The sequence below is a fragment of the Octopus sinensis genome, linkage group LG22 (genome assembly GCF_006345805.1).
Source record: "Octopus sinensis linkage group LG22, ASM634580v1, whole genome shotgun sequence".
Classification (NCBI taxonomy): domain Eukaryota; kingdom Metazoa; phylum Mollusca; class Cephalopoda; order Octopoda; family Octopodidae; genus Octopus; species Octopus sinensis.
Window position 1 is genome coordinate 24690375 of NC_043018.1, and position 17499 is coordinate 24707873.

A 17499-nucleotide genomic window follows, 5' to 3' on the forward strand; every position below is an offset into this window, starting at 1 on the left:
AAGGGCATCTGGTCGTAGAAAACTCTGCTACCGTGTACTCTCACCTACCTCAAGGATGTTGAAACAGTAGTGGTGGTGGTGGTGGTCAAGAGGAGGAGGAGGTGCAGTGGTGATGATGAAGAGGAGGGGTGTGGAAGTGATGAGGAGGAGGAGGAGATGTGGCAGTGATGATGAAGTGGAGGAAGGTGGTTGGTGATGATGAAGAGGAGGGGTGTGGAAGTGATGAGGAGGAGGAGGAGATGTGGCAGTGATGATGAAGTGGAGGAAGGTGGTTGGTGATGATGAAGAGGAGGGGTGTGGAAGTGATGAGGAGGAGGAGGAGATGTGGCAGTGATGATGAAGTGGAGGAAGGTGGTTGGTGATGATGAAGAGGAGGGGTGTGGAAGTGATGAGGAGGAGGAGGAGATGTGGCAGTGATGATGAAGTGGAGGAAGGTGGTTGGTGATGATGAAGAGGAGAGGTGTGGTGGTGGTGATGAGGACGGAAGGATGGAGATGCTGATGATGAGGAGGGGGAGGAGTGACAGTGGAGAGGAAGGAAAGGATGAGGAAGAGAATGAGGAGGATGGTGATTGTGTGTGCTTTCTGTACATGGGCTTGTTTACTAGTGTTGCGTTATGTGTTTCATGAGTCAAAAACTGTACCTTAGCTATTTCTATCCATTTCTAATATGTATTGATTGCTAAAATAATGCCAGTGTGATATTTGATGCAACGAGGTCATGTGATTGACTAAAACCCTTCAAAGTCGAGCTTAGCAGAGCTGCAGTTCAGTGATTGGAACTGGCCACAGAATCAGTGTATGTGTGTGTTTATACCTGTGTTTGTCCATTTGGATTTACAAATATGTAAAAAGTACACAGGTGTGGCATAGGTGCAAGTTTGGCTGTGTGGTAAGAAGCTTGCTTCCCAACCACATGGTTCCAGGTTCAGTCCCACTGTGTAGCACCTTGGACAAGTGTCTTCTACTATAGCCTTGAGTCGACCAAAGCCTTGCAATGGATTTGGTAGAGGGAAACTGAAAGAAGCCCATCATGTGCATGCGTGCTTGTGTGTGTGTGTGTATGTATATTTGATTAATGAGGGAGAACATGCTTTACCAAAGTGTATACCATACATATATATAATTATGTATATCTGTGTGTGTCTGTATTTGTCCTCCACCACCAGGCTTGGCAACTAGTGTGTTTATGTCCCTGTAACTTAGCAGTTCGGTGAAAGGGACCGATGGAATAAGTGCCAGTACTGGGGTCAATACATTTGACTAAAAATTCTTGAATGCAGTGCCCCAGCATGGCCACAGTCTAATGACTGAAACAAGTAAACGAGAATATAATACATTTAGTAGAGTATATTCATTTAGTTAAAGCAGAGCTTTCATTCTGTCCCATTTTATTCAGTTCCCCTTTCTAGCTCGTTCTTCAAAGTAACTGCAAGAAGTCCCTTGAAAGAACGTGATTGAAATAGGGAACTTGGAGTAGGGATTGAGTGAACTCTCAGCATTATATACCGTCATCATTATCAGCCATCATCATCACCATCATCACTGTTGTACTGTCCACTTTTCCATTTTTCCTCATGTGTCACACAATGGCCCAGTGGTTAGGGCAGCGGACTCGCAGTCATAGGATCGCGGCTTCGATTCCCAGACCGGGCGTTGTGAGTGTTTATTGAGCGAAAACACCTAAAAAGCTTCACGAGGCTCCGGCAGGGGATGGTGGTGATCCCTGCTGTACTCTTTCACCACAACTTTCTCTCACTCTTACTTCCTGTTTTTGTTGTACCTGTATTTCAAGGGGCCGGCCTTGTCACTCTCTGTGTCATGCTGAATATCCCCGAGAACTACGTTAAGGGTGCACGTGTCTGTGGAGTGCTCAGCCACTTACACGTTAATTTCATGAGCAGGCTGTTCCGTTGATTCGGATCAGCCGGAACCCTCATCGTCGTAACCGACGGAGTGCTTCCATCCATTGAGGCAAATATTTTGTCTCGATTCCTTTCTTGTCGTCAACTTTCACCTGTTTCCCAAGCAAGGTAACATTCCCCCCTCCCCTGACCAGACATGTTTTCATGGAAGATTGGAAGTGAATGACACCCCCCCCTCACATGTATATGACTGTGACGTTAGTTTTGCAGTGATGTAGACAGGGAAACACAAACATGCATAAAAACACCAATGCACATGAACTTTTTTGCATGCGGAGATTCTGAGTGACAATGTAACCTTCATTTCATTAAAGGTAATCTTTAGCCTGATGATTACCTATGTTTAGCATTGCTCATTGCATAACTATTACATCATGAAGTTCAGCTAGCTAAGAAACATGTAGCGTGCATTTTACCTGTTCAGCTTCCTCATCTGGATATATATATATATTATATATATATATCATCATCATTTAACATCCGCTTTCTGTGCTAGCACGGGTTATATCTCTCTCTCTATATAAACGGCAGTTTGTCTGTCAGGTTGTACCCTCACCCTGACCACGGCTTTCAACCGATTCTGATGAAACTTGACACACACATAGCCCAATGTCATAATTCAAAACTAACGCAGCGAAAATTTTGAAAAGTTCCCCCAGTTCTGAAAAAATCGATAAATTCGACATGGGGTCGAGAATCTAAGCTTTTTATATGCAACACATTTTCTGGACTGTACGTGGGCTGTTCACGCGTTGGGAGGCGCAATGATGTTTTCATGTTTTCGCCCAAAGGGACAGCTAGGAACATCGTATACACAGAAGTATTTGAGTGAAGAGAAGACATTGCAACCTACACATGCGCCTTCGTTCCCTAGAGGGAAAGGACTAGATTGGGATTAGTCGTTGCCTACTAGGGGCTCTTACATACCCGGGCTATGCTGCTAGTATATAATATTGTGTGTGTTTAAGAAACATATGTAGTGTGAATGTTACCTGTTCAGCTCCCGCAATTTGGAGACATATATTATATGTATGTGTGTGTGTATTTAAAAACATGTAGTGTGCATTTTACCTGTTCAACTCCCTCAATTTGGAAATATATATATATTGCGTTTGTGTGTATTTACATAAAAACGAATTTTTATGAATGTAGAGTACCCAACATATGGTGTGAAATATATATTTTGATACAATCAGAGGATAGATTAATGCATTGTTACTAATAGTTTCATGTCTAAGTAACTAAACAACACAGACTTTGGATGATATATGACTCACCTTTCACAAAAGATTATCTTTACAAATATATAGAAGTGTATACATGATTTCTGGTGTCTTAACTATGAAGTGTTACAAGGTCTTTCGTTTGTTTGAATTAGTGGAAGATTGCTGGTTTTTTTATTATCTGAAGATTGCATTGCTTATCAACTCTGGTATGAAACTATTAGTAACAAAGTATTACTATATTTATTTACTATGACAAGATCTTTCTTGCTATCTCCTTCTCTCTACTTGTGTGTGTGTATGTATGTATGTGTGTGTGTGAATATATGTGTGTGTGTGTGTGTGTGGTGTGTGTGTATATATATATATATATATGTGTGTATATATGTATGTATGTATATATATGTGTGTGTGTGTGTGTGTGTGTGTGTATGTGTGTATGTATGTATGTATGTATGTATGTATGTATTAATTATAAATAAGTAACAAAGATGTACATGTGTCAATTCATTACGGAATATTAGGTACAAACACTTCTACATGGATTCTTGATATTCAACATTCAAATAATATTGTTGAAGTGTGCAGACTATACTGAACTAGCAAGGTGCCTCAATTTAAGTACCTAATTCAACTGAATCTTGCCAGTGCTGCCTGACTGGCTCCCCATGCCAGTGACATGTAAAAAGCACCATCTGAACATGGTCGTTGCCGCCCCCTGCCTCAACTGGCTCCTGTGCTGTGGTGCATAAAAAGCACCATCCGAATGTGGCCAATGCCAGTGCCACCTGACTGGCTTCTGTACCAGTGGCACTTAAAAAGCACCCACTACACTCTCAGAGTGGTTAGCGTTAGGAAGAGCATCCAGCTGTAGAAACGTTGCCAGATCAGATTGGAGCCTGGTGCAGCCTCCTGGCTTGCCAGTCCCCGGTCAAACCGTCCAACCCATACCAGCATGGAAAACAGGTGTTAAACGATGATGTTATGTATACACACACACACACACACACATACATGCATATACATTCACACAAAAAGGCTACTGGAAAGTTCCTCGCTTTGCGTAAAACAAAATTCAGGAGAATCAGTTAATTATGATTTTATTCAACATATTCATTCCCCTCTTGGATTCACACACTTACTGCAGTAGTCCTTCAGTTTTTCTGGGACCTATAAAAGAACTTGGAAGGTTGGACCTCCAACCAGGCCTTTCGCTACACCCTTAAAGCCAGGACCTTTTCAGCACCCCACCTCTTATATGTATAGGGAAGTCCTTAAGCAAGAACTGATCACTCAATGCTCATGCTCCATCTGGCAAAAATGAATGCTAGGGTACTTTGAAGTTTTGCATATTCGACAAATGTATGATCACACACACGCACACACACACACACACACATGCACACACACACATACACACACCTCACCACACACAGATGTGTGTGTGTCTAGAAGCAGGTGAATGTGTAAACGTCATGATGACCTTATAAATTAAGCATTTGAAGATGGTTTCTTTATTTACTACTACCACCACCATAACCACCTCTGTTCTCATGACCATGACCACCACCACTGACATCTAAGATTCCTTTACTTTCAGGTTGTCCAGGAATACGAGAGGGCTGTAATCTTTCGACTTGGAAGACTATTGTCTGGAGGAGCAAAGGGACCAGGTATGTACTTTCACATCTCTTTGTCCAATTTTCCTGCTTCCTTACACTCACTGAATTGCTTCAATCTCTCCGTCTGTCACTGTCCATTTCGCCACATCTGTCTTTGTGTTTGTCTGTCCACCTCGTCACCTGTAACCTTTGTATTTCTCCGTCTACTTCTTTGCTTCTGTCAGCTGACCACTAGATTTGGAATTTAAGATTAAACCATGCAACTTTATTGTAGACTAATTTTGTTTGTGTTTGATATTTTGGATAATTATAAAACCTATTCTCTTTTGATTGGTCGGACTATAACAAACACAACAAAAACAGTAAAAAGAATATAGAGGGACCAGTGTTTCTTTATATGGAACACTGGTTCCATATGGTGTTCCATAGGTTTTGGAGTCACAATATTGTATAAGGAACCATATATTTTATGATATTCCTTATTAGGCACTGGCTTGGCTGTGTGGTAAGAGGCTTGCTTCCTAACCACGTGGTTCTAGGTTCAGTCCCACTGCATGACACCTTGGTGAGCTGGCTGAATAGTTAGCACGCCGGGCAAAATGCTTAGCAGTATTTTGTCTGCCGCTACGTTCTGAGTTCAAATTACGCCAAGGTTGACTTTGCCTTTCATCCTTTCGGGGTCAATTAAATAAGTACCAGTTACACACTGGGGTCGATATAATCGGCTTAATCTGTTTGTCTGTCCTTGTTTGTCCTCTCTGTGTTTAGCCCCTTGTGGGTAGTAAGGAAATACACCTTGGGTAGTGTCTTTTACTATAGCCTCAGACTGACCAAATACTTGTAAGTGGATTTGGTAGATGGAAACTAAAAGAAGCGCAATGTATGTGTGTGTGTCAGTGTTTATATCCCTGTAACTTAGCGGTTCAGCAAAAGAGACTGAGAGAATAAGTACCAGGCTTAACAAAAAAGGACAAACTAAGTAGTGGGGTTGATTCATTCTTCCAAAATTTCTTCAAGGTGGTGCTCCAGCATGGCCACACTCCAATGACTGAAACTAGTAAAAGATAAAAGCTATAATGTTCCTGACAACCTGGAACCCTGTGCTTCCCAACCATCTGGTGTAGCACCTTGGACAAGTATCTTTACTATAGCTTCGGGCCAATCAAATCCTTATGAGTGGATTGCATGTCTTTGTGTCTATGTTTGCCCTCCACCACTGCTTGACAGCCAGTGTTGGTATGTTTACATTCCTGTGAAGATTTATTTCAATTTTAATAAACAGTATATTACTCTACCTTTGGTATTTGAGTACTAATTTACCCACCTTGTTTCACATTTTTGTGCTTACTTATGTGTGCGCACACACACACACACACATAGGTGTGTGTGTGTATCTCTCTCTATATAAACGGCAGTTTGTCTGTGCATGTTTCTGTGTGTCTGTTTGCTTGTACCCTCACCCTGACCATGCCTTTCAACCGATTCTGATGAAACTTGACACACACATAGCCCAATGTCATAATTCAAAACTAACGCAGCGAAAATTTTGAAAAGTTCCCCCAGTTCTGAAAAAAATCGATAAATTCGACATGGGGTCGAGAATCAGGAACACAAACCACAAACTGTGTAGGGGACGCAACTCCACCTTTTTTAACTACCAAAAAAAAATTTACCATAATTTTTTCCATTTTTTTGCTGTTTTTTGGCTATAACTCTCTAAAAATGCTTTATAGTTATTTCCCTTACAAACCGATGAGCAACGCCGGGCGATACTGCTAGTATATATATATATATATAAAATAAATAATATATATATATATATATTATATATTATATACAATACATATATAAACCGTGCATCTATTATATATATATATATAATATAATAAAATATATATATATATATATATATATATATATATATACATACATATATAAACACGTGCATCTATATATATATATATATATATTATATACACACACACACCACACACACACCACATATACATAAACAGACATACATATATACACACACGCACATATATATATATGTTTTTGTTTGTTACAGGGTTGTTTTGCATCATACCATGTATTGATTCCTATAGCAAAGTTGATATGAGGACTGTCTCTTTTGATGTGCCGCCCCAGGAGGTATGTAACTCTGGCTTCCTTTGATCCTCATTACCCTTTCTCATCTTTAAATCAATGCCTGCGCCATAGATATTTCTACTGGAACCTAATTTGTAAATAACAGTTTGCTTGGAAATCTGACTAAAATTGTACTCTGCAAAGAGAGAAGGGGTTATTTAGCTTAAGGTCAGACCTAATTGGGCAGTTCTTTAATCAGAGACATCAGTGAAAGCCTGTGGCTCAGGGGTTTGGGCATTTTGTTCACAATCATAAGATTAGGAGTTCCCAGCTGTGCATTGAGTTCTTGAGCAAGACATTCTATTTCATGTTGCTCCAGTCCACTCAGCTCGCAAAACTGAGTCGTACCAGTAATTCAAAGGGTGCTGGCCTTGTCACATTCTATGTCACGCTGAACCTCCCTGAGACTATGTTATGGGTACATGTGTCTGTGGAGCGCTCAGCCACTTGCATATTAATTTCACGAGCAGGCTGTTCTGTTGACTGGATCAATTTGGACACATAAAGGTCTTGACAGAGATGTATTTATTTAGGAATATCTATGCTCCCAGTCCATGGTACATTTTGGAGGACTGTAACCTCCTACATAGTACAGAGTTTCCAGTTAGATGTACTCCTTCTATGGTACTTCTTTACAGCTAAGCTTACTATATCTATCTGTTGTACCTGTTTGCATCTATAAGTACTGTACCACCATACACAGTACCTAATTACACTTATGACTTCTGTACTTCTCTATGGCACCTAGTGTTGTATAGTACTGTACTTCTCTGAGGTACCTAGTTATAACTAGGAGTATTGTAGCTTTGGTACTTAGTTACTATACTTATTTCTCTGGTACCTAGTTACAACCAGAAGTACTGTTCTTTGTGATACCTAGTTGCAAGGAGTACCATACTGACTCTCTCTGGTACCTAGTTACACCTCTGTACCTCCCATATGGTACCTAGTTGCAGCTAGGAGTACTGTACATCTTCAGAGTACCTATTTATTGTGAGCGTTGTGCCTTCCACATGAAACCCATTTATATCAGCCAAGGGTTTTTATATTTCTCATCATCATCATCACCAATTAACATCTAAACAAGAGCCCTGTAAACCCTAACAGCCCCTAATCTCTTTGTTTTTATTTATTTCTTCCCTTTTTCTTTCAGGTACTCACCAAAGACTCAGTGACTGTAGCAGTGGATGCAGTTGTGTACTTCAGAGTCCAGAATGCCACGATGTCCATTGCCAATGTAGAGGATGCGAATCGGTCAACTCGGCTCCTGGCACAGACCACTTTGAGAAATACTCTTGGAACAAAGAACCTCAGTGAGATTTTGTCCGACAGAGAAACGATCAGTCATTTGATGCAGGTCATTTCAACGAACCTTCCTAATTTCTCTCTCTCTCTCTCTCCTCTCTCTCCTCTCTCTCTCTCTCTCTCTCTCTCTCTCTCTCTCTCTCTCTCTCTCTCTCTCTCTCCCTATCTATCTATCTATTTGTCTGTCTCTTCCTTCCTCACTCTCTCTCTTTATGTCTATCTATTTGCTTCTCATTGTCTCTCTTTTTGTCAATGTCTCTCTCTGTTTGTTTTTGTCTCTCTGTCTCTTTTTATCCCACTTTGTCTCTCTCTCTTTCTCTCCATGCCTATTTCTATTAATCTGTCTCTTCCTTCCTTTCTCTCTCTCTCTCCCTATTTCTATTAATCAGTCTTTTCTTTCACCACCTCTCTCTCTCTCTCTGGTTGTACTAAGGTCTCTCTCTCTTTGTGTGTAAAGTCCCTCTCTCTCACTTTTTTTGTATAAGGTCTCTCTCTCTCACACACACTGCATCTCTATTTTTGTACACCTGTCTGTCTGTCCTTCCTAGAAAACCTGCATACATCTGACTTTACATTAAATTTCTACTTTAGATGTTTACATGTATATATGTATCCTCTACACTCACACATACACATATACATACACCTCTAAATGATGCTAATTATCTTTGTTCTGTTATCGTTACTCAGAGTTCCCTTGATGAAGCCACAGATCCATGGGGAGTACGAGTTGAAAGGGTTGAGGTGTAAGTAGACATTGCGAACTTTTTTGTTTGTGTTTACACATTGTTTACACATTGTTTATACAGTGTTTGTGTTTACACATTGTTTATACAGTGTTTGTTTGTGTTTATACAGTTTTTGTTTGTGTTTACACATTGTTTATACAGAGCTGGGGTTTTTTTATGCAATACTGGTTTGTGTTTAATATGGCGAGTTGGCAGAAATGTTAGCATGCCGGGCGAAATGCTTAGCGGTATTTCTTCTGCTGTTATGTTCTGAGTTCAAATTCCGCCGAGGTCGACTTTGCCTTTCATCCTTTCGGGGTCGATTTAATAGAGTACCAGTTACGCACAGGGGTCGATATAATCGACTTAATCTGTTTGTCTGTCCTTGTTTGTCCCCTCTGTGTGTAGCCCCTGGTGGGCGGTAAAGAAATAAGAAAAATAGCCCCTTGTGGGCAGTAAAGAAATGTTAGCATGCCGAGCAAAATGCTTAGCGGTATTTCATCTGTCTTTACGTTCTGAGTTCAAATTCCGCTGAGGTCGACCTTTGCCTTTCATCCTTTTTGGGGATCTATAAATTAAGTACCAGTTGTGTACTGGGGTTGATCTAATCGACTGGCTCCGCTTCCCAAGAAGTTCAGGCCTTGTGCCTAGAGTAGAAAAGAATATTGGTTTGTGTTTGCACATTTGCACATTGTTATTTACACGTTGTGTTGTTTACTCTGTTTACATATGAGTATGTAAAGTATGAAGTTTCTCGGAATGGTTATGTTTAATAAAGAATAGTTCTAACATCATCTACTTTGAAATAGTCCCCTTGTGCGAGCAATACCCTGTACCCAGCGTTCCTGCCACTTTTGGCATCCAACCTGAAAGTCGTTTTCTATAAGTGAGTTGAGGACCTCGAGTGATTCAAAAACTTGAAATGGTAACCTTTGACCTGCATTTGCATCTCAGGGAAGAGATGGACGTCCACAGGCATCCACACTGCCTCATGAAGGTCACAGCTAGCTCTCACTGCACATGCAACCATGTGCTGCCATCTGTTGGCATGCTACAGAGTTAGTCCAGAAACTTTTTTAGACTACCTTGTATCAAGTTTACACACTAGCAGCTTTACACATTAGTGTGTTCTATTTACGTGTAAACTTGATACATGTACACATCTGTATGTTGTGTTCACACTCTTCCCCTCAAATATATAGCTTTATACCTGCGTATGTTATATTATGTTGTTGTTATTTATGTTGTTTGTTGGAATAACAAACTCTAAATTGTTGTTTGTCCTACAGTAAAGACGTCCGCTTACCTGTACAGCTACAAAGAGCTATGGCAGCTGAAGCTGAGGCCACTCGTGAGGCAAGAGCGAAGGTAAGTGTCATCATCATTACTTACTCAACTCTGTGTGTGTGTGTGTGTGTGTGTGTGTGTGTGTGTGTGTGACATAGAAGACGGATGTTAAACAACAACGAGGATGGATTGGAATTGAGTTAGCACATAAAAAGCACCATCAGAACATGCCGATGCCAGTGCCACCTGACTTGCTCCTGTGCCAGTGGCGCGTAAAAAGCACCCACTACACTCTCGGAGTGGTTGGCGTTAGGAAGGGCATCCATCTGTAGAAACGTTGTCAGATCAAATTGGAGCCTGGTGCGGCCTCCTGGCTTGTCAGTCTCCAGTCAAACTGTCCAACCCATGCCAGCATGGAAAATGGATGTTAAACGATGATGATGTGTTATGATAGGATATTTATTTAAGATATATATCACCCAGTGTACTGATATTTAGGTATAGGCGTGGCTGTGTGGTTTGAAGCTTGCTTCCCACCCACATGGCTTCCGGGTTCAGTCCCACTGCATGGCACCTTGGGTAAGTGTCTTCTACTATTGCCATGGGCCAACCAAAGCCTTGTGAGTGGATTTGGTAGATGGAAACTGAAAGAGGCCCTTCATATATACATATATGTGTGTGTGTATGTATATATTTGTGTGCCAGTGTTTATCCCCCCACCACCACCACCATCACATGACAACCGATGTTGGTGTGTTTACACCCCTGTAACATAGCAGTTTGATAAAGGACACTGATGTGACAATTATTCGGTTGCAATATCTTCAGTCATCAAGGCAATGCCTGTGCAGGTTTCTGCCCCGACATCTGAAACTCAGAGTTTTATTATGGTAAGCGAATGATTGTCACATATTAAATTACAAATAAATTCCTCTATTGACACAATATCGAGGTCGCCTTCATACTTTTGTTGTCTTACCATTACTTTTAATAATTGTGTGGCACTTTGGGTAGGTGTCTTCCACTATAGCCCCGAGCCGACCGGAGCTTTGTGATTGAATTCGGTAGGTGGAAGTTACTGCCATGTGTGTATATGTGCGTATAGGTACTTGTGCCTCTCCGAAAGAGAGAGAGGGATTAATGTCTATATTTTATGGTTTTTGTAGATATAAAAATAAATAATTAATATACCATTTTGCCATTGTTAACTTGTGTGTATGTCTGTGTTTGTCACCCTAACATCGCTTGACATCCGATACTGGTATGTTTACGTCTCCATAACTTAGCAGTTCAGCAAAAAGTGACCAATAGAATAAGTATTAGGCTTACAAAGAATAAGTCCTGGGGTCAATTTGCTCGACTAAAAGGTGGTGCTCTACTTTTTAGTCTGAAACAAGTGAAAGAATAAAAGAATATATATATATATACATAGCTGTCATCATCATCATCGTTTAACGTCCGTTCTCCATGCTAGCATGGGTTGGACAGTTCGACCGGGGATCTGGGAAGCCAGAAGGCTGCATCAGGCTCCGGTCTTATCTGGCAATGTTTCTACAGCTGGATGCCCTTCCTAACACCAACCACTCCGTGAGTGTAGTGGGTGCTTTTTACGTGCCACCTGCACTGGTGCCAGGCGAGGCTGGCATCGGCCACGGTCGGATTGGTGCATTTTACATGCCACCGGCACGGAAGCCAGTCGAGGCGGCACTGGCTTCTGCCACGATTCGGATGGTGCTTTTTACGTGCCACCGACACGGAAGCTAGTGTGTATGTATTATCCTGGATCAGTCTATTACTCTCTTTCTCTCTCTCTCTCTCTCTCTCTCTCTCCCTCTCCCTCTCCCTCTCTCTCTCTCTCTCTCTATTTCATGTTCTATTCACTGTTAATGTTCTTCTCTCCATCTTCCTCAGGTGATTGCTGCTGAAGGTGAACAGAGGGCCTCTCGTGCCTTGAAGGAAGCTGCTGACATCATGTGCGAGTCACCTGCCTCTCTGCAACTCCGTTACCTCCAAACCCTCAACACAATCTCTGCCGAGAAAAACTCCACCATCATATTCCCGCTACCCATTGAGGTTATGAGGAACTTCATGCAGCCTCAGTCCCACTAACCGGTCTGCTTACGGTAGACAAACAGAGCAGTGAGCAGTGATGGTGATCACTATACCCACCACTGCAGAAACAGAGAAAGGACGGGGGTTATGTAGGATGCATGAAGAGCGAAGTGGGGGTGGGGGTGGAGAGAAAGGAAACTTTCTTTTCTTTTTTTTTTTTTTTTTTTTTTTCCAAATTTGTTTTGCGATGGTTGGCAACAACCTGCTGCATTTGATGACAGCAGGGTGGGAGAGCTTAAGAATTGTCATGTGGTGTGATGTGATGTAGTGATGTTGATGCAGCAGTGAGGAGTAGAGGAGGAGGAGGGGGCATTTTGAATGAACAAGTGGGAGTGTGGAGGGTGGAGCAAGGAAGGATTGAGAGGACAAGAGATAAATGGGAAGTCAGTGAGAGAGAGAGAAAGAAAGGGCATGTCAGTGTGTGAAAGGAAGAGAGCAAGGTGAATGAGTGAAGGTGTGAGGTGGAATGGGTGAAAGTATGAAAGAATAAGAAAGAAAGCGAGAGTGTAGAAATGAAAGTGTGAATGCTGTTAGCGAAAGATAGACAGACAGACAGACAGAAGGGTTGGGGGTGGGATTTTTTTCAGAAATAAATTTATATAATGATGGTGGGAGGGAAGATAAAAAAAAATAAGAAAAAAAATTAAACCTACAAAAAAAAATGAAAATAATTTTCAAAATTTAAAAAAAAAAAAAACTTCAAAAAAAGAATAACCAAACTTCTGAAACAATTTTTTGTCTTTTTTTTTTTTTTTTTGCATTTGTTGTTTAATTGCTTTAATTGCAGTTTTCATTTCTTCTCTGCTTCCACCATCACCGCCACCACTATCACTACCACAATGACGACAACTGCCACCACCACCACCACCGTTGCAGCCACTCTGTTTCTATCTGTTAAGATTCTCCGGAAATTTGAGTGGTGGAGGAACTGAGGGAGGGAGGGAGGGAGATTAGGCAAGAATGGTTGATTATTGTTTCCTTTTTTCTTTTCTTTTTAAGTTTCTAATTTAATTACAAATATAAAATCAATTACCTAATTGAAATAACTTTATTAACAAAATATTGTTTTTAAACATTTGCTTTATATATAGACATATACATTATATATATATATATATAATATATAAAGTATATATGCATGTATATGTATGTATAATATATATATATGTATGTATTATATATGTTTATATAGTATTATACATATGTATGTATTATGTTATATTAATATATATATATATAATTATATATGATATATATATATATAGACACTCTATTAATATTTATATGTATTAATTATTTGGTAACACTTGCAAAAACAGAAAGCAAAAGGAAAGTAATGATAACTCATAAGCATAATTAACGATGATAATCATTTCGGGCACAAGGCCACGAAACTATTATTACTATTACTACTAATAATACAACAATAATAATAATAACAACAACAACAATAATAATGATAATAAAGAAAATATGATTAACAGTAATGTAAAAAAAAATAATGATGATTATTCATACCGCTAGCAATATTTATGATTATAACAATTATAATAATCATGATAATAATGGTGATGATAATAATGAAATATAGAGCAAAATAATAATGGAAGACCTATTCTAGATTTCACAAAACTGATTTTATTAAGCAAAGAAAAACAATTTTTTTATAAATAAATTTCATATGAAATAAAAAATATATAAATATCAATAAAAAAAATATCATAAAAAATACAAGAAATTTTGATTGATATATAATTTGTATGTGTGTGTAATTAGATATTTGTTTCGTTAGATCTCATCTTCGTCATCATTTGACGTCACATCCGCTTTTCCATGTTTGCATGTTTGTTGAGGGTGCCTTTCCTGTCACCAACCCTCACCTGTTAATGAGTAAGGTGATATTTCCCCCACCCCCACAACCAGACATGTTTTTGTGGAAGATTGGAAACAGACACCACATGCTTTACAACTACCACATAACATCATGGCAAGGAGGCATTAAAACACACCCACCATCATCATCATAATCAATGTTTACTGTCTGTTTTCCAAGCTGGTATGGGTTGGATGGCTTGACATTATATTTCTTTATTACCCACAAGGGGCTAAACACAGAGGGGACAAACAAAGACAGACAAACGGATTAAGTCGATTACATCGACCCCAGTGCGTAACTGGTACTTAATTTATCGACCCCGAAAGGATGAAAGGCAAAGTCGACCACGGCAGAATTTGAACTCGGAACGTAACGGCAGATGAAATACGGCTACACATTTCGCCCGACGTGCTAATGTTTCTGCCAGCTCACCACTTTTTGATGGCTTGACATTAGTCAACCTGGAGCTATAATAGGAGACACATGCCCAAGGTGCCACACAGTGGGACTGAACCTGAGACCATGTGGCTGGCAAGCAAACTTCTTACCACACAACCATGTCTGCATCAATGATATGTATACACACATAATCTGTGTATATGCATCCTGGTACTCCGCCAGTTAATATGACCAAGATTCCAGTTGATCCAATCAACAGAACACCGTGCTTGTGAAATTAATATCTAAGTGGCTGAGTACTCCACAGACATGCATACCCTCAGTGTTGTTCTCAGGGAGATTCAGCATGACACAGAATGTGACAAGGCTGGCCCCTTTGAATTATGGGTACAACTCATTTTTACCAGCTGAGTGGACTGGAGCAAGATGAAAAAAAGTCTTGCTCAAGGACCCAATGTGTGGTCGAGAATTGAACTCATGAACTTAAAGTCGGGAGCCAAATACCCTAACCATTAAGCCATGCACCTTCACCTTGGATCTTGTGTGTGTCATTATTCATCATCATTGTTACAATGCTATTCCATGTTTGCATGGATCAGAGTAGAATTCTTTGGGGCTGAGTTTTTCTATAAACCAGAAACCCTTTCTGCTGCCCTCTGCCACCTGGAACAGCATCAGTCACAGTGAACTGAAAACAAATGCCCCGTTGTGCAGTGAGCCTTTTGTTTACAAAGATTGTGCAACAGGTCAAAGAACCTGGGCTTTCACAGTGGACTGCAAGCAAATGCCATCATTAGCAAAACCATTGTTTACAACCAGTGAATGATCACATATGGAAACAATACACACATTCACACACATCATTATCATTATCGTCATCATCATCATTTAATGTCCCCTTTTCATGCTGGCATGGGTTAGATGGTTCAACAGTAATTAACAAGCCAGATGATGAAGCTGAGCTCCAGTGTCTGCTTTTGGCATAATTTTACAGCCGGGTGCCCTTCTTAATGTCAATCACTTCACAGAGTGTAATTGGGCAGTCGGTGTGTGTGGGGGGGCTTCATCAGCACTGATGAGGTCACATAGTACTTGCTAGACAAAACTCCCTCAACTGAATGCAGAACGGTATTGGGGGATATGAAAATATGGCAGAGAGACAGGAGCGGGTGTCTTGCTGAAGTGTTAAATGCATGGCTTTCCTCATCTGGAAAGAGAGATGCGAGATTAAGGTATAAGCTAAGAGATAATGGGGATAAGACAAAAACATACAGATTGGTATATATATATACCGGAGTAAACACAAATGTGAAACAAGGTGGAAAAAAGAGTACTCAAATACCAGGGGTAGAGTAATATGTTTTATTTAAAGGCAACAGAAATTCAACAAAACCTGTTGCTCGGAGTTTCACGTTCCGTTCGTCAGACAGTTTTGTTAAAATTTCTGCTGCTTTTAAATAAAGTATATATGTTTTCCCTTCTCTGGATCTTTCCTTCTCCTATGTTTCCGACGAAGAGCCCCGCTCGAAACGCGTCCAATAATACTATATTTGTTCCATGTCCTCGCGTTGTTGTGTTTTTTTGTGCTTTCGTGTTTGGATTAACTATATATATATATATATATATATATAATATATCACAGTATCCACCAGACTGTCAAATGTTGTTATACTTTGCTGGTCACAATGTACTTTGCATTGTTTTAGCTTTTAAATGATGCCACTCCATGCCTAAGCAGGCAAGCAAACATTCCCCCCCTAATTGGGGGTATTCCATTACAGTGTTTACCCATTTACAGCTGAGTCAGCTGGAGCAGTGAGAAATGAAGTGTTTTGCTGAAGAACACAATGTGCTGCCAGGTCTGGGAATTGTATACATGATCTAGCAATTGGGGAATGCAGCACCCTAACCACTGGGCTACACGCTTTCATATGGGTATATATATTTATATATGTATGTAGATGTGTGGGTGGTATATTATTAGGAGCCAATGCTAACTTGCTATGTATATATATATATATATATATCTTCCAGATCAAGACGAACCTGGTGCAGCCATCTGGTTCGCCAGCCGGCAGTCAAACCGTCCAACCCATGCTAGCATGGAAAGCGGACGTTAAATGATGATGATATATATATATATACTCTCAAAAGTAAATAGACACCTTTCATTATATTGTTTTTACCTGTGTGGACACAATCTGCTACTTCAAACATGTTAATGTGTTATGAGCAAGGCATGTCTACTAAATATCGGATAAGTATTTAAATGCATCAAATTAACCTCTTTTTTTTCTAGAAATAAATCTTTAAAAAATAACATGTGTGTCTATATGTATATATATATATATAGACACGTACACACAGTAAGTTTTGAAAATCACAAAATTGTGAAACCAGTAAAATAAACCTCTTTTTCTTGTGTACATATGACACAGATTTACAAATATTTACAAAGGAAAAAGGTGTCACCTACTTTTTTTTTTTTTTTTTTTGTAAGTTGTGTTAATATGAGACCTTTTGTGACTCAGGAAGCAGTTATGACTCATTCTTGAATATCATTGGTCTTTTTTTTTTCTCCACCAGGAATGTAATCAATTTCTTACATGCATTGGTCGATAGGGTGATGCCTCTATATTTTTCTGGTCCCTATAACCAGAGACCTTTAGAAAAAGTCATAAGAGCATCTTTTTTCCTTTCCTTTTTTTTTTTTTTAATTTTTTAAAATATTATTTTCTTTCTATTGTGGGTTGTAATTAATTTTCTAATTTAGAAACAAGGACAGCAATTTTGTGGGGAGCTGAACTAAATATTTTCGACCTCTGTACTTGACTGATACTTTATTTTAACCCTGAAAGATAAAGGGGAGAACTGA

The 17499-nt window shown here is 39.8% G+C and overlaps 1 protein-coding gene and 1 long non-coding RNA gene across 4 annotated transcripts in view; one reads left to right on the plus strand and one right to left on the minus strand.

The window, feature by feature from the left end:
• Nucleotides 1–12992, plus strand: part of LOC115223244 (mechanosensory protein 2) — a 111317-nt gene extending 98325 nt beyond the window's left edge. For all 3 annotated transcript variants that reach the window (XM_036512161.1, XM_029793740.2, XM_029793741.2), the window contains 6 exons: nt 4748–4820; nt 6838–6920; nt 8071–8274; nt 8913–8968; nt 10240–10318; nt 12149–12992. In XM_036512161.1, coding sequence (XP_036368054.1) covers nt 4748–4820; nt 6838–6920; nt 8071–8274; nt 8913–8968; nt 10240–10318; nt 12149–12346 — 693 coding nt within the window. In that variant the 3' untranslated portion in view covers nt 12347–12992. The remainder of the gene's footprint in view (nt 1–4747; nt 4821–6837; nt 6921–8070; nt 8275–8912; nt 8969–10239; nt 10319–12148) is intronic.
• LOC118767497 lies at nt 672–16351 on the minus strand. The gene is made up of 3 exons (XR_005003420.1): nt 16274–16351; nt 11103–11104; nt 672–681 (listed from the first exon to the last, which is right to left on the minus strand). It is a non-coding gene; the product is annotated as an uncharacterized LOC118767497 (long non-coding RNA).
• Nucleotides 16352–17499: the final 1148 nt, after the last annotated feature.